General features: G+C 41.1%; 1 protein-coding gene across 9 annotated transcripts in view; it reads right to left on the bottom strand.

The window, feature by feature from the left end:
• The window catches only part of L3mbtl3 (L3MBTL histone methyl-lysine binding protein 3), a 114039-nt gene that overhangs the window by 70198 nt on the left and 19209 nt on the right, over positions 1–24632 (bottom strand). For 5 of the 9 annotated variants that reach the window (XM_028877381.2, XM_028877386.2, XM_028877383.2 and 2 more), the window contains 7 exons: positions 16667–16787; positions 8073–8184; positions 7631–7705; positions 5915–6074; positions 4556–4685; positions 2447–2531; positions 835–926 (listed from right to left, as the gene is read on the bottom strand). In XM_028877381.2, coding sequence (XP_028733214.1) covers positions 835–926; positions 2447–2531; positions 4556–4685; positions 5915–6074; positions 7631–7705; positions 8073–8184; positions 16667–16768 — 756 coding nt within the window. In that variant the 5' untranslated portion in view covers positions 16769–16787. Of the gene's footprint in view, positions 1–834; positions 927–2446; positions 2532–4555; positions 4686–5914; positions 6075–7630; positions 7706–8072; positions 8185–16666; positions 16788–24632 lie in introns of those variants that run through there. The other 4 variants (XM_028877390.2, XM_037200481.1, XM_037200482.1 and 1 more) reach the window with 4 other exon arrangements.

Below are 24632 nucleotides of genomic sequence, written 5' to 3'. Positions count from 1 at the left end.
GATGGAGGGAATCAATGACCTCAAATGAAATAATCTCCAAACTATAAAATTAAACAGCAAGTCTAACAAAGTATGGGTCAGCCATTGTCACTGTGTTTTAGACAGGGCAGGGAGGTGCTTGTGTGTGCTTATGACATTCTAGGAAGGAAATGGAAGAACTAGCATACTGGGCCCTTCAGCAGAGACAAAGTCTGTGTTTAGAAGGACAAAGTCACAAGGGTCATACTTTATTGCCTTTTAGTACTGACACTTTAAATCATATGAATGTATCACTATTCAAGCTCTATTATTATTATTATGTAACAAGCTCTATTCTTATCAGTACTACATCTGGCAAACCATTTTAAATGTTTCTTAACAGGATGCAAACCTCAGTAACTCACTTTCAGTCCCTCCTAATCAGACAAGATATGCATCTACTCGTGTTTCAGTAATAATATTCTGGTAATGAAAAGTGAGTGAAAATGTGGAGGAAAAATTGTGATCATCTGTGAGTGTTGTAATAGCTGCCTTTTGAGGGATCTTCCACATAACATTCTCATGAAAAGCAATAAACCTGGGTTGGGGATTTAGCTCAGTGGTAGAGTGCTTGCCTAGCAAGTGCAAGGCCCTGGGTTCGGTCCTCAGCTCCGACAAAAAAAAAAAAAAAAAAAAAAAAGAAAGAAAGAAAGAAAGAAAGAAAGAAAGAAAGAAAGAAAGAAAGAGAAACAATATACCTGAAACATTATCCCATGTCACACTTCCTAAGCAGATAATGGAAATGACCATATGGATTCAGATGAGCATTCCTGCTCCATCACCCTTTGCCCACAGTGCTTCTAGAAGGACTCGTACCTCTTTGAACAGCTTTGCAGGAACTGCCACAGCCTTCTCCTCCTCTAGGTAGGATGCCCAGCACCAAGTTTTCTTGCCTTTAGGAGGCAACCCTGAAAGACAGGATACCAAATGATGGACTTTCTGAAGCTAAGAAATGAATGAAATGTTCCGGGACATCTCTCTTGCGCAAATACGATGCTGTATGATAGCTCTTCCCTTTCCATGGCTGATACTTCTCTCTTTTTCTGGTTCCTCTTCCATAGAAACAAGAACTGAGACGTGAGCTGTGGCATAAATATCCACTTGATGAAGACAGAAGAAAGTGGAAGAACTTGGAATGCACGAAAAGCACAGGAGGAAGCCCAGAGAAACTACAGGAAGTAAAATCCTGGAGGAGCAAGATGTTTAAGGGTGCTGTTTGTTTGTTTCCTTGGTGTCTAAAAGTTGAAGACCGAGAAAGGGCTGGTGCACTGAGTGCGTCGGGACTGTCTGCTCATCTTGGAAATGAAGGAAAACATTGGTGTGGTGAAAATCATACTCATTAAGTACAGAAACTGCCTATGTGATAAAAACAAGAAGGCTTTGGATTAAACGTGACAAAGAGCTGGAATAAGAGAAGGGCTGAAACAGGTTGACCAGTAGCAACCTTGGAGGCGCTTGTGGGTCCATTGGGATGTGCAAAGCACACGGGCAGTTCACAAAGGAAGGAAACTGAAACATTGAAGGGGGAAAATGACTAGAATGACAAGGTCTTCAAGAGCTGAGGGTTTGGAATTTCATCCAGAGCAGGCATCAGGAGGAGAGAAGAGAAAGGCTGAAGGACAAGGACATTTCATGTAGAGTAACTACAGGATTTAATTTACTTCCCTTAATCACGGAAACAAACAAACAAACAAAAAGGCCATCTGAAAGGACGCAGAAGTTCTGTTGTGAGCTAGAGACAGGTGGAAGGAAATGTTTACAGCTCCTTCTGGGGGATTACCAGAAGAACCAGCAAGGAGTGCCTCCATGCACAGAGGGGGAATGCTGGGTCACTGGATTCACAGCCCTGTCTTTCAGGGAAGAGTGGAAGCATGCAGGTTGGTTGGTAGCTGGGCTGTGCTCGATCAAAGGGGGGCAGGGCAGACACATTGGGCTATGTGTGCAAGGCTGCGAGGAGCTTATATGGAAATGACCCAAGGTCCACACTAAAGAAGAGTTTATCCAACGAAACAGCAAAGAGGAAGAACCGAGAACTGGACTTCCCAACAGAATCAGGTGTGGCCAAGGAAAAGAAAAAAAAAGGGGGGATCACATGGGAAGAGAGAGCACAATAAACCTAACATCTTGGGAAATGAGCAAGAACAGGGGTTTGGGCAAAAGGGTAGAAGCAGGAACTTCCATCTTGGTGGATAAACCAGTAAACGAAAGAAGGTATTCCAGACATGCGTGGTAACAACTTGAAAACTAGCTACTGTTCCTTTCCTAAGCTGCTTCCTCTAGCCTTTGTTTTTATGGAGGAAACTGCACCAAAGAGAAACTCCAAGGAGTGCTCTGTGGCAGTGTGGAGAAACATGAAGACTGAAACTGCTTCTCGGAACTCCGTTTTCAGGACCACCGAGTCAACACGGCGTTTACATCATCAGCTCACCCTGCTTTATGACAGTCGAGTCCCCGCGTCTTTTCCTTCTGGCTCTCTGGGAACCCCTCAGAATTCGTCCATCTTGTTTGTTCTCCTACAGCAAGAAAGGAAAGATTTTGACTTCACAAGTTCATGAAATTGGTCTCAAGGAACACTTAGAGGTCTGTCGAAAAGCTTTCTGCTGTTGATCTTTGCTTCCTAACTTTTAAAGCAGCGATAGGGTCCACTAGAGACCTTGTTGCTTTTGAACTGAGCCATTGGCAAAGAACATTTCCAATTGCTCTCTGAAAGAGTACAAGCCCCGCTCCCTCCTCCTTAGAACACGTCCTGATCTTAGCTCTATGAACAGTGTCCTGCTGTTCCTTAGATCTCTTTCTTTAGGTCTTTTTCATGGGCTCTCTACTGATGTCTACACCCATTCAACCCCTGCTCCTCTCTAGCCCATAGGTTTCAAGGTCATTTCTTCGAGTGTGAGGAGGGCTGTGAAGGACATGAAGTGGTACTGAGATCAGAAGACAACCCTGGGTGTCATTCTGCAAGCTCTTTCCACCTCCCTGTGAGGTGGGACTGGAACATTTCATCAGGTAAGCTAGGCTTTAAGCCAGTGAGCTCCAGAGACCCCGGTTGTTTCCACATCCTCAGCATTGGGATTAGAAGCAGGTGCTATTGAACCTAGCTTTTTATAGGGTTCTGGAGATCTAAACTTGGGTCCGTATAGTCACGCTATTACACTAAATAATTTCCCCCTCCATCTCTAGCTTCCTTTTCCTGACTCCATGTGTCTGTGTTTGCCTACCTAATGACTTTGAGATGTATAGGTAAGAAGCACAATAAACTCTGCACAACCAAAGGCCACCCTTGCCTCCTTCACATTCCAGGCATGTATTCAATCCAGGAACCTATGATTCATAGAATCCCTGACTCTTCCCTTTTTTTTTTAATATCCTCACAACCCTAACTCTAACAGAATCACCTAACCTCTATCTTACACGGCCCTCTGACCTAGCGATGGCAAGAATATCTAACTGGTTTCCGACTCTACTCCTGCTCATATAGGTCACAGCAAACTGGTCAAGCAAAGGACACGTCAGAGCACAGCAGTCCCTTGCCTTTAACTTCCCAGGGTCTTCCCACTACACTCAGGAAGCCATGAAGTTGACTTGACCCAAATCACACTAACCTCTGCTTCCTCCCCGCCTCTTCCCTAGTCTTCTGTGACTTTTGAGTATGCTCTCCAACAAAATGTGCTGCAACTGATCCCACTTTAGGTATTCTCACTCAGAAACTGTATGGTGCAGAGGGCTGAATGCGCATAGCAGATTCCTCCTGACTGTTCACATCTTAGTGTTCCTGTCTTTTTAGGAGCTCTCCCCCAAAACCCAATCTAAACCAGTCAGCCAGTCCTAATGCTCTACTTTAAATACCAGCATAGCACTACTCAGGATGAACTGGCATCTCGCTGGTTCTTTTTGTTTGTTTATCATATCTCCTTAGCCAGAACACAATGTCTTCATGAAGAAGGACCTTAATCCTGCTACACGTCTTATTCACCTCCATATTCCCAGTCCACTGAATAGCATCTAGCAGATAACAACTGCTCAATAGTTGATCTTGGGTGAAAGGCTTCAAGACCTCAAAGTCCTCTGTTCCTGTAGAACTACTAATACCTACTTCAGGGTGAAAGTAGTTACATTCCAATAAACACATGTTGAATTATTTTTCCCCCTAGATACACTAGATAGTTAGTTACATGTCATTTCCTATCCACTCACATAGTTCATGAGATCTGCCTGCAATTTAGCAAAATTGTATTGGCATTTTGCTGGTAAGCGAATTTGAAATTCATCTGCAAAACTTAAGTTTTGATTGTTGCTCCTCATCCCAGTAATAAATTTCAGGACATCCAACGTCTGAGTACTGAAGGAGGCATACTGTTACTTATGATCCTCATTTTTAGATGATGATAGTGAGGCATAAAGTGCAATGGGATCTCCTGATGTAAGTGGTCCCTGAACTAGCATTATCTAACTCAAGCAATTGACTCCACAACAGATCTGGTGACTGAACACCCCAAGAAGACTGCCCATGTCTCTGAATAGACACACAAGGGCTACTCACCATTTCATCATCTCTGTCTTCTCCATCTTCCTTGGAGTCAGCTTTCAGAGATAATTTTGGTTTTTTCTTCCGACTACACTTAGGATCCTCGTCCTCATCGTCACCGCCATCTCTTTCGTCCTTCTGATCTCTGTTGTGTTTATAACCCCAAAACAGTGACAGGAAACAATGCCTATCAAATATCTACATGTTCATTATTGATGCAAAATTATTTGAAAAAATTACTCTCCAAAGGAACATTTAATTACTAAGAGAAATCCACAGCATATAGTATGTGTAGGGAACCTTTAAAATCATGTTTCATAGATATTTCTGTGTAAAAACTGAAAATTATTTTTCATATTAGCTTCAAAAGGGAACTATCAATGTATGTAAAATGGATTCTAATGGGTTTATAATTATTTGTCTCCCATAATAATAAAAGAATCAATTATGCAGAGATATATGTTTCCAGGACAATTTGAAATCAAGGAACTAACAATTTTAAGATTGGTAAATCCAGTAGAAAAGACCGATTATAAATTTGTAAAGAATCCCTTTCCCGATACAAATATTAAATATGATACAAGAGAATCTCCGATAAAATACAAAAGTCAAGGGGCTGGAGAGATGGCTTAGTGGATAAGAGCAATGGGTGTTCTTCCAGAGGACACAGGTTCAATTCCCAGCACCCACATGGTGGCTCACAACTGCCTGTAACTACAGTTCTAGGGGGAACTGATGTCCTCTTTTGGCCTGAGGCATGCATGTATGTGGTCATAGACATATATGTAGACAAAACATCCATACACATAAAAGTTTTTTAAAAAATTAAACTAAAAAAAAATGTCAAGTTATTTACTTTGTCCTATGCTATTACATGTAAGAAACACACCTTTTTGCTCCTAAGGTGCACTTTATTAGATAGTCCCCAGATGGGGAGGTTGCACATCACTTACTATATATCCACTGAGGTCATCCTACAAGGACTTATTACATTATCTACTATGGACATTTCCACAGAGGACCTTAGTTCCCCATGTGGAAGTAAACAAGTGTGTTGTCATAAATATCAGTACCATCCTAATGTGTGCATAGGTCAGAAACACCTAAGTACTCTTCACTGGAAACAATCAAATTAATGTAACAGTGGTCAATTATAGAGACGGTGGAATACTGCTACTAGAATAGACCTTCTAGAGAAGGCACTAGGTCCAATGGAGAGGTCAAGGGTCATCTGTCACCACAGAGAAAGTCTAGCAAACAGGTACGAGAGGGGGACAGATGTCTTACGACGGCACACTTAAGGCTCCGTCTCCTCAGATACTATGATCTGGAAGTCTCTGACCCATTTCATAGATGGAAGGGAAGGAAACCTACTTGTCTTTGACATGCCGAGCACAATTCTGGCTGCAGTAGTTTCCTCCGGAAAGACACTCATCTCCGTTGCCATACTGACAACAGTTCTCACAAAACTGAAGCCCATCTACTTTTGATTGATCCTTCAACCGGAATGGTACCCCAGTCTTCTCTGAAAAGACTAGAAGATGGGGGAACAAAAGAGAAGAAATTAAAACCATGTCAGCAGGCACTTCAAAGTATATGTAAACTTTCTCTTCTACTAATTTTGTTAGCGACACAGTAAAGAATGATGTTTGTTGAATGAGTCAGTGATTGAACTAAAAAGTTGGGGATGAGGGCTAAGCATGGCAGGAAATCAGTTGAATCACTTCTGTTTAAAAAAAATCTAGATAGAGAGCCACGTGCGGAGGCTTTCACCTTTAATCCCACCCTTTGGGAGGCAGAGGCAGGTGGATTTCTTTGAGTTTAAGACCTGCTTGGCTTAGTGAGACTCTATCTCAACAACAACCAATCTCCAAAAAGGACAAACAAAAAATTCACATGAGACCTACAGAGTTAAACATGGAATGAAAAAAAATTTCATTAGTTACTGAATTTCAGATAATTCTATTGGCCTAAAAGTTCTAATCTATAGGCGGATCTTTGATAATGCTAAAAAGGTCATCTAAGTTACTTCATGTTTATAACATTTTGATGAGTGATTTTTATTTAATTGATTAAATCAACACATGTAATTGATTTCCTGGATCATAATTACCCAAATCATTTAGGAACTCGTATTTTCCTTCTGCCTGAATCATTCAGCAAACATTTATTAGGCACCAATTTATGCTGGACACTGATTATGTCAGTACAGACCTCGCCCAAGACAGCTCACAGTCTAGAAGAGAAGCCATACAAGAAACCCAGGACTTCTAATCGTGTGGGATGCATGCAGTCATAGAAGTTCATAGAAGCACAAGCAAGTTCTAGGACTGCAGAGGAAGAGGTGATTCATTCAGCCATGGGTAAGGTCAGGAAAGGAGTTTCTAATGTAGCCCCTCAACAGGGTTTTAAAGGCCAAAGAAAAATAGACAGAGAAAGAAATGGCATTTGAGCCAGAAAACAAAACAAAACAAAACAAAACAAAACAAAACAAAACAAAACAAAACAAAACAAAAACCCAGCATGAATAAAGGCAGGGAAGCAGAAACCATAGGATGATTGGGAAAATGACATGTAGGTCCGTGTTGCTTGAAGGGCCAGAGTACAACACACAGAGAAGAGGATACAGTAGGTAGATAAAGCAAGCAGGTGGGTGCAGGCCACCTGATCTTGGAAGGCTTTGCTAGGGTGGCAAAGAGAAACTAGCAAAGCAGCAAGTGAGCAGTCTACACAAGTTCCACTGACTTCAGGGTGCAGGATAAACTGGCAAGGGGTGAGTTAGAAGCAGTGATTATTTAAGAGACTTCTGCAGTAGTTTCAGGGAGAGTTAGAGGCCTACATTAAGGCAGTGGTGGTGACAACAGGAAAGGCCAGATCTGAGACTTGTTTAGGGAATCAAAATCAAGAGCATTAGGGAACAGGGAGTGGGAGGGACGAATGCAGGATGACTCCTAGATTTCTTGATTATGCACCAGGGAGATGGTGCTGCCGTCAGTCAACATACGGGTTACGGAGGAAAGAGTAGGTTTAGGGGAAGGGAGAAAGAAAAAGAGAATGAATTGCATTTCATACATGTGGAGTTTGAGGTACCTGTGGGACATCCAGGTGGAGATGTCCAGTAGGCAGGTGGAAATACGGGCCTGGAGCTCGGGGGAGAGGTCGGGGCTGGAGATATAGATTTTGGAGTCGTCAGCATATAGATGTTAGTTACAACCATTGGAGTAGATGAGGAAAAAAAAAAGTGCCAGGCTTTTTGGCTAAATCACCTAGGCAGGCCATTAGCAAGTTGGATTTACTTGATAATTTGCAACTAACTTCGTGCTATTACAGATCTGGCATTAGACACAAGACAGTGAATAATTATTTTAAAATGTAAAAGCTGGTTCCTGTCGGCTGCATTACAAAAATTTATGTAGGGACATGAGACACAAAAGTAATCCAGGGCTTTCGAAGTCTGGCCCTCCTATAAAAGCTTAGACTGATTTTAAATCTCTCAATAAGAAGAAGTAGGCAGTGGGCAGGCCAGCCTTACCCTCTTGAGCCGTTGGGACCATCCAGGTGGTGGTGGCAGTTGCTTTCTTGACGCTGTCCATCTCGCTTTCATCTGTGATAACTTCCAAAGCTCCGAACTCATTCACCCTAAACTGGCAAACAACACGGAAGGAAGAAAAGAAAAAAAAAGCAAAATTTACAAAATTCCTCAGGGCGTCATCAATTTCATGACTGACCTGCAGTCTTAAACAAATTAACCACGTGCAAAGGGGTAAAACAGTCCTATCTTGGATAAGCGTTTTAGTAACAATGGGCCCTTTTGTTTTGTGAATTTTGAACCGAGGAAGACTGGACCAAAGTAGTGGGTGTCACTTCTATTTGTCATCTCAGACACGTTCTCACTAAGATTTTTATTTATTTATTTATTTATTTTGGTTTTTCGAGACAGGGTTTCTCTGTGTAGTTTTGCGCCTTTCCTGGAGCTCACTTGGTAGCCCAGGCTGGCCTCGAACTCACAGTGATCCACCTGGCTGTGCCTCCTGAGTGCTGGGATTAAAGGCGTGCGCCGCCACCGCCCGACTGATTTTTATTTATTTAATACTACTGTTTATTTAGCAAAGCTACTAGAGGGGAATTCTCTTTTTTCCCCCACAAGGAATTGATTCATCTCACTAAAGCTGACCAAATTCAAAGAGAAGGACATAATGGCCTGTCACCTCCCTCCTTATAGTCCAAGACAAAAATACATAAACCATGAGATACTGTGGTGATATATTGTATACCCTAATAAACTTGCCTGAGGATCAGAGGACAGAGCCAGCCACTAGATTAGACATAGAGGCCAGGCAGTTGTGGCCCACACTCTTAATCCTATCATTCGGGAGGCAGAGATTCAGTGTGGATCTCTGTGAGCTCAAGGCCACATTGGAAACAGAGCCAGGCAGTGGTGGCACACACCTTTAATCCCAGTGCTGGGAAGCACACATGCCTTTAATCCCAAGAAATGATGTCTGGGCAGAGAAAGACATATAAGGTGTGAGGAAACAGGAACTCACTCTCTTGAGGCTGAGTATTTTGTAGAGGTAAGCTAGTGGCTGGCTGTTCTGCTTCTCTGATCTTTCAGCTTTCACCCTGATATCTGGCTCTGAGTTTTTTATTGTAAGACCTTTTAAGATTCCTGTTACAAGATATTCCCTCCCCAGGGCCACACTTCCCTTTTCTTTTATCACCCTCAAAACTTCTCCATGCACTTCAGTCCCAGTTTTCCCAAAGAACTGGGAGATAATGCAGAAATCACCGTAAGAGCGAACAAGTCTGGGACATGCCATTTCATCACTAAAGAGGAAGGTCATGGAGTGCTCATGCCTGGTCCTACAAGCCTTCTCTCAACTTATGGCAGCTGCAGATAAAGCGGGTTTCTGCATCAACCCACTTATATTTACGTGGAAAGCTTAATCGTTGCTATTATACCGCGGCAGGGACCCTGTTATCTCTCAGATTCAAGAATTCAGGGATCTAATTTTTTTTTTTTCATTTCTAGTTTCCATAGAACAGAATGGCTGTCAGGATTCACAGGTGTTAGCAGGAGGACGGAGGGGTAGAAAGCTCATATGTGAAAGGACAATAAAATGTTTCAGATTTTTCACTCAGTTATGTGTAATTTCCACACTCATTGTATAAAAGTATCAAATACTTCCCAGTTTGAAAGAATTGAAATAGTTCAGGAAGGTGAGAATGTTTTCTCCCTATTATATATTCTGAGTACAAATTCACAAGCAATGTGCATAGCATACCTAGTGTCCATGTCAGTTTAGAAAATGGTAAAAAAAAAAAAATTAATGTCACGGACAAGAACTAAAAATAACAACTTCAAAAAAAAGAAAGAAACCTTAAAGTTCAAAAAAAAAAAAAAATTAACTAGCAACTCTTCAAAATAAGGCTGACAGTACCATCTACTGGGCACGAGTAGCTAAAACAAGCTACCAAGATCATTATTTAATGATATTAAAGAATGCGATACAAAAATCAATTCTGAGTTCAGATTATTTTTAATAGACACAAATGATGATTCACTTAAGATGAATAATTCTGCTTTCATGACTTGCTATCTATGCTAATGTATGCTCACTTGACAAATGTGAGATGTGAGCAATAGCCCCAGACATTTAGAGAAGACAGAAAGGATCGCAATGGCCGCTACACTGCAAACCACCCTGCATTATACACGCCTGAGAAAGGACACCAGACCTCTGGGTGAAAAGTGCAGGCCTGACACTCGCAAGGGTTTGGCTCAAATACCTGTAAAGTTCAAAGGTCGTATGTCTGCAAACACAACATTTAATCTTAGCCATCTTCTCCTTCTGCTAACATTAAGTGCCATAACTGACAGTCTAAACACAAAGTAGACGCGCAAAGTCACCTGGGGACGCCATGAACAGCCGGAAGCCAGAGACCAAGGATGGACTTCAAGAACTGATGCACAAAACAGGCATAAAATGAAGCTATGTGCATACTTGTGAGACTAGGATTCATAGGATTCACTGTACCCCGAAAGGCACCCTAAAACTCTAGAACTTGGAGCACATCTGCTCATTCCTATGGTCACTCAGCTCAGAAATCAAAACCCTCTGAGAACTTTCAGAGCATCCCACTCTTTGAGAAAAGACGGAGGGAATCCATTTTGCTGTGGCTTCTCAACCTGGATTTTGTGTCATTCATGACATTCCTAATGAAGAGAAATGTTAGGAAGAACAGGGATGCTGACGTCACTGGAGGTCCAAATACAGAATTCCAGAAAGGCGGATGCATTTCCTTTTGTTTCCCCAATTAAACACCTGGGTCCTCCATGTTTTTATGAATGACTTTGGCATGCTGTGAAATTTCTCATGTGTTCCATTCTCCAACTGAAAATATCAAATTATAAACTTTACAAAAGTAATTCATTAAGCAAGGCAAACATAAAGTTGGCAGGGCAGTTTTTTCTACATATGAATCTATCCAGGTCAGTAAAAATAAAGAATTATGCGTCAGGTTTTGTTTATTTGGCTTGGCCAATAAAACAAATTATCTACTCCGCTCTTAATTTTTGATTCTAGGGGGAATCCCTTTTCCCTCTTTGGGGGTCTCTTTACTAATAGATCACTAAAAGACTCGATTGAGGCTATGATTTCATTTCATTACTTTCGATGTTGAAACCTGAATCCCAGTTACCAACATGTTGTAAGGGCAAAGATGTCTGGTCACTAAACTGTTTTAAACATTCACTGAAGCCATGCATTAGGAAGAGGGGCTGGATTTACAGCTGGCTTTTGCCTTGCTGCTGTTATAGGTCTGGCTCTCTGATGAGGAGCAATTATTCTTACTAGATAAGATGGTATCACTCTCCAGGGAGCATCTGCGTTTTACTGAGGGACTCTGAAAGACCAACTCCCTCTGACTCAGAGGACTACTTCTCTCTGAAGAAATATTTCAGATGCCATTAGATATTCAGGTAGAGAAAGGACTCAGGCCTGGGGAAGCCCCACCAGGCACCTTTCTACTGCCTGTCCCTTAGTCAGTTGCCTCTCCCATAGCTGACCTCTCCTGCAGACATTACTCTACTAAAGCTTATTTGCATCTTCAAAGAACAAATCAGGTAACAGCAAAATTCCTGAAGCTTGTTTAGGCAGAAATGCCGTGATAATGACCACATCTCTTTTTTTTTTTAGCACTCTGCCTGCTAAAATGACTGCCTCTGGAAACCCTGCTCTGCTCTCTTTCCCGACACCTTCCAAGAAGTCTTCTCACAAAGAGCATTTTCAGCTCAAATGATGCCCGATTTCTGAAGGCTTCCTGGTCCCTCCCACCCAAGGAAGTTCCCACCTCTCTACACGTGTACCGTTTTCCTTGTCTGTTGGTCTCGATCTGCCAACACTCTGCCTGTAGACAGCCATGCACTAGTGCTAAGAGAGTCAGTTTCAATACCATTGCGGTCTCCTCCACCCCAGAGCTGCAATAACTGACTTGAGCAAAGGAATAAACACTCTTGTCGTCAGTTTCCCCATGTGTAAACTGACCAAAGATGGACAGAAGGAGCTGAGTATAAGGATGAAACACAGCGCAGGTAAGGTGCTCCCTTGGAGAGTCAATTTCCTATTTCTCTCACTTCTGCACCCAAAAAGATGTTTGTGCTTTATTTCAAAAAAGTATGGTTAAGTGGCCCAGTGTGAGAGGGCAGAACATGCCAGTAACAAGACAGGAACACATGCCCAAGATAGGAGAGAGGGAGGAAATAAAGAGGCATTGAAGTAAAAGGAGATGAGGTCAGAGAAAAGTGGGGGACAGAAAACCAAAACCCTTCAGGAGCTCAAACTTGGACAATGGTAACTGCTCCAGAAGTTTCACCAGAAAAATGACAATGGAATCAGCCAGCAACCATGAGGCTGTCACAGAGGAAAGTTCTTTCGAAAAATCCACAGAACATAAAACCTGTTCGCACAACGGGAAGTTGACCTCTACCTATGAGGCCAGGCTGTATCAGCTGGATAAACTTGAGTTGGATGACTTAGGTACCAACTGTTAGGAAATCCACGTGCCTATAAATTCACAAACCATTGAAAAGCAGCAGCCTGGGTGATGTAGCATACCCTCCATAATATGAGGAAGCAAATTTTATGAATTATTCAACGCGTTAACATTTTAGTTTAATAGAAAATAATTTTCTCAACCTTTTAAAGAACCCCAATTTTGATGTAAGAAATGCTACGAAATATAGTCAATGAGGTGGTGCTATGTGACAAAATTTTTCTTAGGGAGTCACAACACATACATCTACTCATCCCAGATAGGGAGCCCACAACAGACCAAAATACTGACACTACCAAAGTTCAACTTGGTGAACACATGTTTTTATTGGGGTTACTTTCAGAAGCAAAAAACAACTCAGACAGCTGCATCACCAAAGCCCACCCCGGCATGGGTGACAGCTCACAAGGCTAGGAACCTGGAGCACACTGCACAGCTTTCAGACAGCTCATCAGCTTGGAGAGTGGCCTTTCCAGGTGCCTCGGTTGGTCTGAACCTCTTCCAGGCTGCTCTGCTGATTTCTGCTTCTTCCGGGCAGCTGATCTGCTCTGACCTCTTGCAGCTCAGCTCTTCTGAGAATTTTCTTTGCAGCTTGGTAGTTCTCTTTGGGGAGGGACTCTCAGCTTTTATTGCTCATCCTGGCAGAGAGAGGCCTAGTGAATCTGTTCAGTTTCGGGGACTTCCTGAAGCTATTTGAGTTGTTTAGCTTCCTGCTTAAGGAATTTCCTGCAGGCTGTTATGTTTAAATCTCATAGGAAACTGTTACACAACAGGTGGGCTATGAATCTCAATTTAAAGGGGTTATAAATAATATATTTTATGTGTGATAAAGACACAGAGAGACAGAGAGAGGTATACATGAGTGTTGTATGCACACACATGCTGGTGCACACACCATCCATACAGAGGCTAGCATGTCTATGTCCTGCTTGTTACTCGCCACCTTATTATCTCCTTGAGAAAAGATCTTTCCCCAAACCTAGTTAGGCTGGTGGCCAGAAAGTTTCAGCAATCCTCCTGTCTGCTCCCCTTCTCCAACTGGCCTCTTCGTACACGGTGCTAAGGGTTCAGATTTAGTTCCTCTCTGGTTTTCCACTAAGTCACCTCCCCAGCTCTTCAAATCATTTGTTAAAACGAGGTATCAAGCTGGGTGGTGGTGACACACGCCTTTAATCCCAGCACTAGGGAGGCAGAGAGGCAGGTGGATCTCTGTGAGTTCAAGGCCAGCCTGGTCTACAGAGTGAGTTCCAGGACAGGCACCAAAACTACACAGAAAAACCCTGCCTCGAAAAATAAAAATAAATAAATAAATAAATAAATAAATAAATAAATAAAGCGAGGCATCAAACTGCCTACTGCTCATGAAGTAGATGGGACACATCGCAATTACCCCGGTAATTACATGAGTATAAAAGGCATATCAAATAACCCTGATTATAATACCCTAAATGACTTAATTACCTGATTATCTTAATAGAAATAATTGGTTAACTTCTAAAATCCATTGCTTAAAAAAACTTTAAAGCAATCCAGATTTCTTAGGGGTGGAAACTCCCCTTTGTTACCAAAAGCAAACGAAAAGAAAGTTATAAATTTCATCATGTACCTGACATGCAAGAGGCATTATACAGTAAAAATGCACAAGAATAATATGCATATGAAATAACAGAAAAAGGCAGTTTTCATAATATATCGCAAAGTCCGAAAATGCATACCCTAAGTGTTTGTTTACATTCTTTATCAGCCCACAGCTCCTTTTTACAGTTGTGAATCTTAAGGATCCTAACAACTCCCATTTTCTTCAGATAAAGCTTGCAAAGTGTAAGGATTTTAAGCAATCAGTCATAAGACTTACTTTATTATTAATTATGTGTCTGTGGCTGGGATTGGGAAGCTGTGAGTGCAAGCACCCTTGGAGTCCGGAAGACTGTTGGATCCCCTGGAACTGGCCTTCCAGGCAGTTGGGAGCTGCCCAGCCACACTAGAGTACCCTGCAAAAGTAGTCCATGCTCTTAACTGCTGAACTACCTCTCCAGTCCCTGATAACTTGACAGAATTCACATGGCTAATATATGGAGGCTAATATATTATCAGAGCTTGAGAAATAGGTTGTTTTTTTTTAGTTAGAAAAAAACTTTTTTTTTTAGTTAAAAAAAAAAAAACTTCATCCTTCTATATCCATCATGTCTCATGCAGACAGACACTTGGAGAATGTCAGAGCAATTCAATTCCTATTTGTTCTTGTATTTATTTATTTTACTGCCGAGCAATCTTGATCCTTAAGGATTAACTTACTCCATGACTAGTCATCACATAAAACTAAAACTGAAAACTTCTTCTTTTTAATAATTTTAAGTGGATTCACAGTATGTGCATATTTATGAACACTATATGCTATTTCTATATACACCTATAATATGTAATGTTCAAACGAGGGAATTAGCTTTCCTACCTCCTCAAATATTTCCAATTCTACATATTAAGAACCTTTGTAATCTTCTTTTTTAGTTATTTTAAAGTATACCATGCATTACTTTAGACTATAATTGCCTTATGGCATAAAAGAATACCAGAATTAAAAACCTCTGACTATATTTTGGTACCCATTTAAAAAAAGTTTCTTTGGATTTCACTAAACCTCACTGCAATAGTTTTATTTCCTTAAACTCATGCACTGGCACTTTGTACTTAATTAAACCTAAGCCAACTAAACTCTCAAACATTTTTCCAACGGCAGGCAGATGTTTAAATTGTACCCCTGAGGATAAGTGAGGGCAGGGACTTGGCTAAGATATTTGTCAAGCAGCCATCAAAAGGATTAGATTTCAAGAAGCCTAAGTCAGGAGCAAAATTTTCCTATTTGAGACAGCACAGCACATCAAGTATTACAGAGACAGGCCAAGTGACAGCCCGTTAGAGAGACAGAAAGTTTAAACACCTAAAGGACTAAGTACAAACACAAAGTCTAAAAGGCCATAGACAGGTTCAAGGTCCCAGAGATAGGAACACAGCTAAACCAAATTAGAAATGAGAAGTAGGGTGATTTGGTTTGAGCTTGCACAGCTGTGTTTCATGGAGCGGCAGAGGTGGTCCTAATGTAGACTCAATGGGGCAGGGCACATGTGGGCGGCACATACACAGTGGGCAGACTGAACCCCATGAAGAGTGGAGACAGTGGCGGACAGCACATACAGAGTTAGCAGACTGAACCCCATGAAGAATGGAGACAGAGGCGGACAGCACATATAGAGTTAGCAGACTGAACCCCATGAAGAACAGAGACACACAGTGGGCTAACATATATATAGTGAGTAGACTGAACCCCAGTAGACTGAACAGTGCCCTTTCTATAAGATCACAGTCTAATGCCGGGTGGTGGTGGTGCACACCTTTAATCCCAGCACTCGGGAGGCAGAGGCAGGCGGATCTCTGTGAGTTCGAGGCAAGCCTGGTCTACAGAGTGAGTTCCAGGAAAGATGCAAAGCTACACTGAGAAACCCTGTCTCAAAAAAAAAAAATCACAGTCTGACTTACAGGAAGAGCTTGAGCTTGCTGCTGAAAAAATTATTATAGAAAAACTCATGTTCATAGTATAAGTAATTTAAAGGCAGTGAATAGTTCTATTGATTCAAATTTTTCATATTATTTTACCCAGTTTCCATATAAGAACACTAGGACCCAGGGAATGAGGTTATACACTCAAAGCTACTAAAATCTCCAAAAAAAAAAAAAAACTAGACCTTCTAGGTCTGCCATTTCCATATATATTGGCCATTTTCATAATAGAGTCAAAACAGATAGATGATCTTCCTCAGAGCTATTGATTGATTTTCTTAAACTAAGGCCATTATAAACATATTCTTCAGTCCCCTAACCCAAATGACAAAATCTGACACTCTATCAGTATTTCAAGTTGCCTTACAAATTTACTGTAGAAGACCATATACTATCTAGAGCCATAACACCATATTTAATGCTTTGAATTCTTATTCCATGTATGCAATCACTGTAAAATAAGCTCACACGCAGATACACACAATAGATAATTCACACACGACAAAGAAAATCTACCTTTAAGTCACTTCCTGGTAAGGTACCAACTCCATCCTTCCAGTCCATAACACTGAATACGTCAAACTCTTGACCACTTGTGTTAGAGGCAGACTCAGTCATGATTTAGTTTTTTTTTAACCTGGAAGAGGAAAAGGGGAGTGTAAATATTTCATGTGCACATCATTTTGATTTAGTGCTCATTATTACTTGTTTCTTTTAATCACATTATTTTCTTGATTCATCCATCTAGAAACAACTGCTTCAAAAGGATCACTAACGGGGCTGAGCACTTGCCTAGCACGTATGAGGCCCTCCAGACCTTCTTATATTATGTTTCTGTTTTACTTTGTGGTGCCAGAAACTGCAACCAGAGCTGGGGAAGGCACCCACTCTACTACTGAGCTATCCCACCAGCTCTGTACAATTTTGTCCCCAAGTATACATTCCTACAGTCAGCTTTAACTTATAAATGAGACACTGTAGAAGCTTAAGAGCAACAACTGTCAATGATTTGACATGATTCTCTTTCCTTGTTAAGGTGAGAATCCTCATCTTTTCGTTTAAACAATAAATGACTTCTCTTTGGCCTATTCAAGTCATAAGCATCAGTGAGTGCTCTTGCAGCTGGGCATCAATGGTGAGTAAAATGAAGTTCACTTGAATACAAGCGTGGTGAACCTGGACAGTCAGTCTGGTAACTGTGACAGCCAAGTCACCAAGTACCCAAGTAGGGGAGGGGGGCAGTGTGTATAGTATGGACTTGCCGGACCCAAAGGAGACTCATTCCTAAGCAGAGTGAAATAGGACAGCCTCAGATCTTACGCTATGCAGAACAACATTTAAAACTGATGGACTGTTTGTGTCCAGACTGTTCCATTTAATATGTTTGAGCAGCTGTTGTCCTCAAGTAACTGAGCCTTCGGTTAACTATAATCTCAGAAAGTGGAACCAAAGATAGGAGAACTACTAAATAAAAAGTGGATTTTGATAGTGGGAAAATAAAAGCAAAATTGAGTCCATTATTCACTGTCATCTATATTAACCTATCTACAAGTTGGACCTACTCACACAACAAATGTGAACGTGATTGTTTCAGAACAAGATCATGTTTGTTTGACTCAGTTGAAGCATCTACTATGACCCCCATGGCTTCCCAACAGCCAAGACTTTTGACAGAAATGAGCACAAAGTCTAAAAGACTCAATGAGCTATGATGAGATTTGGAAGATTCACAGAGTCCATTGGAGAAATGTTCTCTGAATGACTAAGGTATACTGTTCCAACACTGAGCCCAGAGAATGGATTAGTTCCAACTCTCAGATCAATATGTTTAAATACAAGGTGAAACCTCAGTGATCAGGTTTCAACTGCACACCAATCTACCTTGAAGATAAACCACCCTTCCTGGAGTTTTGTTGTGATCAAAGATTTCCACTACTAGTAAAAGACTAGCAAAATATTCCTCTCTTTTCCAACCGTGTATCTACATGAACCCAGACTTTCTTCATATACTTCAGCCAAAACAATAAGCTGGAATAGACTAAAGGTAGAAACAGCTGTAAGAATTCAGCTATTGCCTGTAAAACCAGAGATTAGACAGATTTGCAGAAGTTGAAACTATGCCAACTTCTCTCATTTTTATTAATACTATTATTATATATTTATTGCTCTTTCATAAAAGTTGTGTTTATATGAATTATCATATAGTGAGTTTGCTACCATTATTTTTTAAATAAGTAATCAATCTATTTTAACACAGTATTGATATGCATAGGATATTATAAAAATATCTACTTGAGTTTTCAATCATGAAGGATATTTAAAACCAAAAAGTCTGAAAGTCACTGCTATGCAGAATAGTAAGTTGCTTCTCTCCATAAAGAAGAAGTTGAGAATTTTTTTAAACACTCATTCATTCATTGAGTGTATGTGTATCTTTCAGGGCACACACATTCCACAGTTCATGTGTGGAAGTCTGACAATAACTTGCAGGGAGTCAGTTCCCTCCTTATATCATGTGGATTCTGAGGGTTGACCTCAGGTCATCAGATTTGATGATACTGAGCCACCTCTGGCCCATCTTTTATTTTGTTATTTTTTTTTTTCTTGAGACAGAGCCTTGCTACTACGCAGGCTGCAAACTCATGATCTTCATGTATCTTCTTCCTAAGTGCTAACATCACAGGTACATTCCACCACACCAGGGAGTATGCTCTTTTTAGTGGGCATCGCTTTACATTTTAGTGACACAAACTAAAATGGATAGGTGAAAAGACATGTGAGAAATCTGTCTTAAACTAATCAATGGAGCCACATGGCCAAATAAAACCAGTGTTGTGCTGGGAATTGTCCAGATGTGAGCAGGGCCTTTGGTGACTCATTCTGCATCCTCAATTTTACATCTGCATAGAAGAAATAGTTCAAGGTGTTTCATTTTTGTTTTTTGTTTTTCTTTAGACAGAATCTTGTTATGTAATACACTACCCACAACTTTCAATGAAGCCCAGGCCAGCCTTGATCTTATTCCCCTGGCCTCAGCCTCCCAAATGCTGGGATTCCATGCTTGCTCCCCCATGCCAGCCTCAAGGCTTTTTAAGTGTGGTCCTTTAATACATGTCGTATGCATTTCTAAATAGTGTGTAAAAACTCTGTGCTTCTTTGAATGAGAGACTATCTTCCATGGAGAATTTCCAGATGTGCCAATATTCTTTCTGTCTTCTTTGCTCTAAACAAAATATCAACTAGAAGACATTTCAAACTGTATGTAGTGTGAAACACAAGAACCAGATCTCACTATTACTAAGGCTTAATGCTCAGAACAGGAACTAGGCTATGGTTGTCAGAGGAGAATTATGTGAGAAATTTTGAAAATATTAAGTGAATTAAGACTTTGTTCAGAGTTTCTATTTCAGTAATAAAACACCGTGACCAAAACAACTCAGGGAGGGGAGGGTTTATTTTATCTTATAGCTCCCAAGTCACACTCCATCACTGCAAGATACCTGCCAGGAACTAAAATCAGGAACTGAAGCAGAGGCCATGGAAGAGCTCCTCGGGGCCTGCTTTCTTATATCACCTAAGACCACAGGCCCAGGGATGATACTGCTCTCAGTGGGCTGGACCCCCCAACATCAATCATTAATCAAGAAAATACCCTACAGACTGCCCTAAAAACAATCTAATAGATGTGATTTTTTTTTTTTTTCTACACAGCTCTTTCTATGTAGCCCTGGCTATCCTGGAACTCACTCTGTAGACCAAGTTAGACTCGAACTCATAGAGATCCACCTGCCTTTGCCTCCTGAGTGCTGGGATCAAAGGCATGAGCCACCACTGCTGAGCTGAAGGTGATTTCTTAATTAAGGTTCTTCTTCTCAGATAACTCTAACTTGTGTTAGGTTGACAAAAAAAAAAAAAAAAAAAAAAACTAGCCAGAAGAGACATGCACTTAAATTGTGAATAAACTTCCCATGGACTCAGATCGCAATGGCACTGGCTCCCTTTGAAATCATGTAAGAGTGGTGTTTCCCTGACAAAACAATTTCCCCTGCTGGGTAAACAGTAAGTAAGCAGGGTGTTTAGTCTTCCCCTACCTAAGAGCCACTCGAGTACAAACTCCACAACAGTAGGACCGTAGAACAAATCTGAAAGTCGGCACTACATAAAAGTGGTGGTAAATGTTCACTGTGTACATTATGAAATGCCTGAATATGCTTCTGTTTTATACAACATCAACATTACACAGCAAACTCAGCCCTATGCATTCATCAACACGCGCAAATACAGTTTCCATTCATGTCTTTCACTTTAAGGTCAGTGGAGGTGCTGTATAAGCTATTATAGCAAGAGACGTTTACTGCACTGTCTTTCCCATCATCTAATTTTGAAGCCCCTGGCTACTCTGTCACAAGGAGTCTGAATAGCTACAACAGATTAAAATGTTTTCCCACCACCTACTAATCAGGAAGAGCAGCAGGCAACCAACACTTCACAAAAGCTGTTTCTTTTATGACACCCAAGTCTTTCTTGTTTCATTCTTACCCTGTACACATGGACAAAATACACAAAGGCCTTTACTTCTTGCTCCTGTGGTGGAGTTCACCTGTGCAGCACTCTCAAAGGTTTAGATTTGTTTTATTTTTTTAATTACTACTTGAAATTACTTTCTAATTCTATGTATAAGGTAAACTATATCCACAAGGGACACACATGCACGCGCGCGCGCGCGCGCACACACACACACACACACACACACATACACACACTATATCTACAGTGGACACATACACACACAGAGAGGGGGAGGGAGGGAGAGAGAGAGAGAGAGAGAGAGAGAGAGAGAATAAAAGCCACAAACAGCATCTCACTCTGCAAGAATGCCATTCCCAGTCTCTTGGTGAACAGCACTGAGATTTCCTCAGTAAATACCACAGAAGTGCACCATGATAGGTGCTACCAGGAAAGAGACAGTAGTTTCTTCCTAACCTGTCCTTTCTCAAGCTTTCCAGCCATGAATGATGTTCAGCTGAGGAACTGGTGAGGTGAGATAGCTGTGGCTTGTTCTGTCTCTCTAACTTTCCAGTATGCACCCCAATAACTGGCCTCGGGTTTGATTTTATTAATAAGAACTTTTAAGATTCATGCTACATCTGGCGCCCAACGTGGCAAGAATCCATTAAAAACCACTTGGCTTGGAGTCAGGTCCGCTTTCCCGCAAGGGCGGCAGGTCGGGCGGTTGGCTTCCTAGCCCCGGCCTAGGTCTGCTTGACCTCAGGCCGGACTAACTGTGAGCTGCTTGCTTAAAGCCTGCTTGCTTAAAGCCGGTGCTACAAACAACACAGACCTGCCCTGCCAAACAGGGCCCCGCCTGTAAAGCCAACGCATGTGGTCGGAGCTTAAGGAAGCCAGAGCCAAGCCTTGACTCGGCTCAAGAGGGAACACATGGCTGGATTTAAGCTTTAGCCGGTACGCTTTCTTGTGCATTCTCTCTCTCTCTCTCTCTCTCTCTCTCTCTCTCTCTCTCTCTCTCTCTCTCTCTCTCTCTCTGGATTTACACCTCGGACACTAGGTGGCTGTTTTGAAAATCCCCTTGGATTTCTACTGTTCTACGCAGATTTGGTAAGTCATAACATATCAGATATTTTAAAGGAAACTATTTAAAAGAAAACTTTTTCCACATTAAAAAGAAAATGGGTTTTATGTGTACATTGGAAGAAAATTGGGTTTTGTTTGAAATTTTAGGCAGTCTGACAATGGAACAACTATATGAGAAGATTAGTATTGTTGGAATTATGCAGTTTATCACTATGCTTATCCTCCTTTTGCAGTTTAAAAACATAGTCAATTTAAGTGCCAGGATGACAGCTTTAGAAAAACTTGTTAAACCTGTAAAAATTCAGACAGAAGAAATTGACAGCAAAGTTGTTTCAAATTTGGATCATAAGGTTACAGAAAGAAAGCCTGTTTTCACACAGTCACCCTTAATTTATCCTGTAACCGTACAGCAGATGCTGATCAAATGACTACACAAAATATTTGTGCTCCAATTGAAATGTTAGATTTAAAAAGGTTCAAGGAGGCAATAGTATCTTATGGCATGCATTCCCCATATGTAAAGCAAATGTTAAACTCTTGGTCAACATACAATAATAGGATTGTACCATAGGACTGGCGGGACCTTGCACAAGCTGTTCTGGAACCCAGCCAGAGACTTCAATTTCTAACGTGGTTTAAGGATGAGGCTAAAAACATAGAAAAACAATGGAGAGATAAAGGAATACAAGTTTGCCAGGATCAGCTTATTGGAGAAGGCCAATATGCTTCAGTACAAACACAATGTTTATATGATGTCCAAACCCTAATTTTATGTTGAACGGCAGCCTTGAATGCATGGGACAAAGTTGAGGAACCAGGAAAAAAATCTGAGTTATTTACAAAGGTTATGCAAGGCCCAAAAGAATCTTTTACAGATTTTTTTTACAAAGACTGGCTTCAGCAGTAAAGAGAATGGTCTCGGATTCAGAAGCTAGTAAGGCAATAATTGAATCTTTGGCCTTTGAGAATGCGAATGCAGCATGCAAAAGAATAATCAGGCCGTTAAGGGCAAGATCTGCACCTTTGGAAGATTGGTTTAGAGACACAGTTAATGTTGAGGCTGATGAGCATGATGATATGTGGGTAGGAGAAGCAATTTCAAAAGGTTTGAGGAATGTTAGATGTTTTGGATGTGGAAAGCAAGGACATTTGAAAAGGGACTGTAAACAGGTCATTCCTAGAAACAATGTTTCTTCAAGGAACAATGCAACAGAATGCCCCTTCCTTCTGGAGTATGCAGAAGGTGTGGTAAGGGAAAACACTGGACCAAGGAATGTAGATCATCAAAGGACAGACAGGGTAATCCTTTGCCTCAGTCTTCGGGAAACTCCCAGAGGGGCCTCTGGCAGGCCCCCATTGCAAATCCAGTTCAAACCTTTCCTGCAGCCATAGAGGAAATCCCTGCTCTGAGCGATTAAATAACCAAATGCCTATTGGAATAAATCATGCTGGTCAGGATGATGAAACAGAGAGAATAGAAAATTCAGGAGAAAACATAAAGAAAATTTTTTGGCAAACTTCTATTAATGAACAAAGACCAAAATTAATGATAAAAATAAATGGTGTTTTGTTGTCTGGTCTGGTAAACACAGGTGCGGACTTTACCATAATTGCACCAGAATTTTGGCATCCAACTTGGCCTCTTCAGGAGGTAAACGTTCAACTGTTAGGAATTGGGACATTATCTCAGGTGAAACAGAGTGCAAGATGGCTCGAATGTATAGGTCCAGAAGGACAGAGAGGAAAATTAAAACCATATGTGGCTAACATAACTATGAACCTGTGGGGTCGAGACTTGTTGCAACAATGGAATACTCAGATTAACATCCCTCCAATCTCAGAAACAAATCATAAACTAGCACATGTTACTGAGAGAAATATTAGAAGATATTGTTCTAATGAGTGGTCACCAGCCATCCATATTATACAAGAACAGGGCACAACAACTGATGATCTTCCAAAGACACCAACAGCTCTACCTTTAAATTGGTTAACAGACAAGCCTGTAAGGGTCCAGCAATGGCCTTTAACAACAGAGAAACTCCAGGCTTTAGAAGAGCTGGTAGAAGAACAGTTAAATGCTCAGCATATTGAGGAATCAACTAGCCCTTGGAATTCTCCTGTATTTGTTATTAAAAAGAAATCTGGTAAATGGAGAATGGTAACAGACCTTAGAGCAATTAACAAAGTAATTCAGCCAATGGGCTTTCTATAATCTGGGATGCCTTTGCCTACTCTGTTACCAAAAGGATGGCCTCTCATAGTTATTGATTTAAAAGACTGTTTCTTTTCAATACCCTTACAAGAAAAAGACAGAGAAAGATTTGCTTTTACAGTGCCTACTTATAATAATTCTCAACCGGTTAAAAGATTTCAGAGGCTTCAAGTCTGAGGAAATAGGACCAGCTGAGGAACTGGTGAGGTGAGATAGCTGTGGCTTGTTCTGTCTCTCTGACCTTCCAGTATGCACCCCAATAACTGGCCTCGGGTTTGATTTTATTAACAAGAACTTTTAAGATTCTTGCTACAATGTTTGACGGGGCACTTTGGGGATTCAGATGGCCACCAAATATACCAGTGAAACTTTTGATTCTCAAAAGTATCTATGACCTGTTGACCATGACAATCAAGGGCATTGTTGCCCAGCAAGCTTTTGCCAGTGACTACTATGGACGCCTCATCAAAAAACTGATGGCACTTGCTGAAGTAAAAGATTATCACTGCTGGCACCAGTACCATACATTATATCCCAAAGTGCCCTTTTGTGAACATTTCAGCTTTGCTCACTTCTATTACAACCTTCTTGACCTAAGTTTCTAGGGTAGGGTGACACACGGCAGTATCCTCAGAATTACCTCCTGTCTCTCCTCTACCACTTCCTGGTCTCCAA

This window comes from Peromyscus leucopus, chromosome 8a (genome assembly GCF_004664715.2).
Source record: "Peromyscus leucopus breed LL Stock chromosome 8a, UCI_PerLeu_2.1, whole genome shotgun sequence".
NCBI classification, from domain to species: Eukaryota; Metazoa; Chordata; class Mammalia; order Rodentia; family Cricetidae; genus Peromyscus; species Peromyscus leucopus.
The sequence above is the reverse complement of the archived record's forward strand: the minus strand, read 5'-3'. Positions and strand labels throughout refer to the sequence as shown.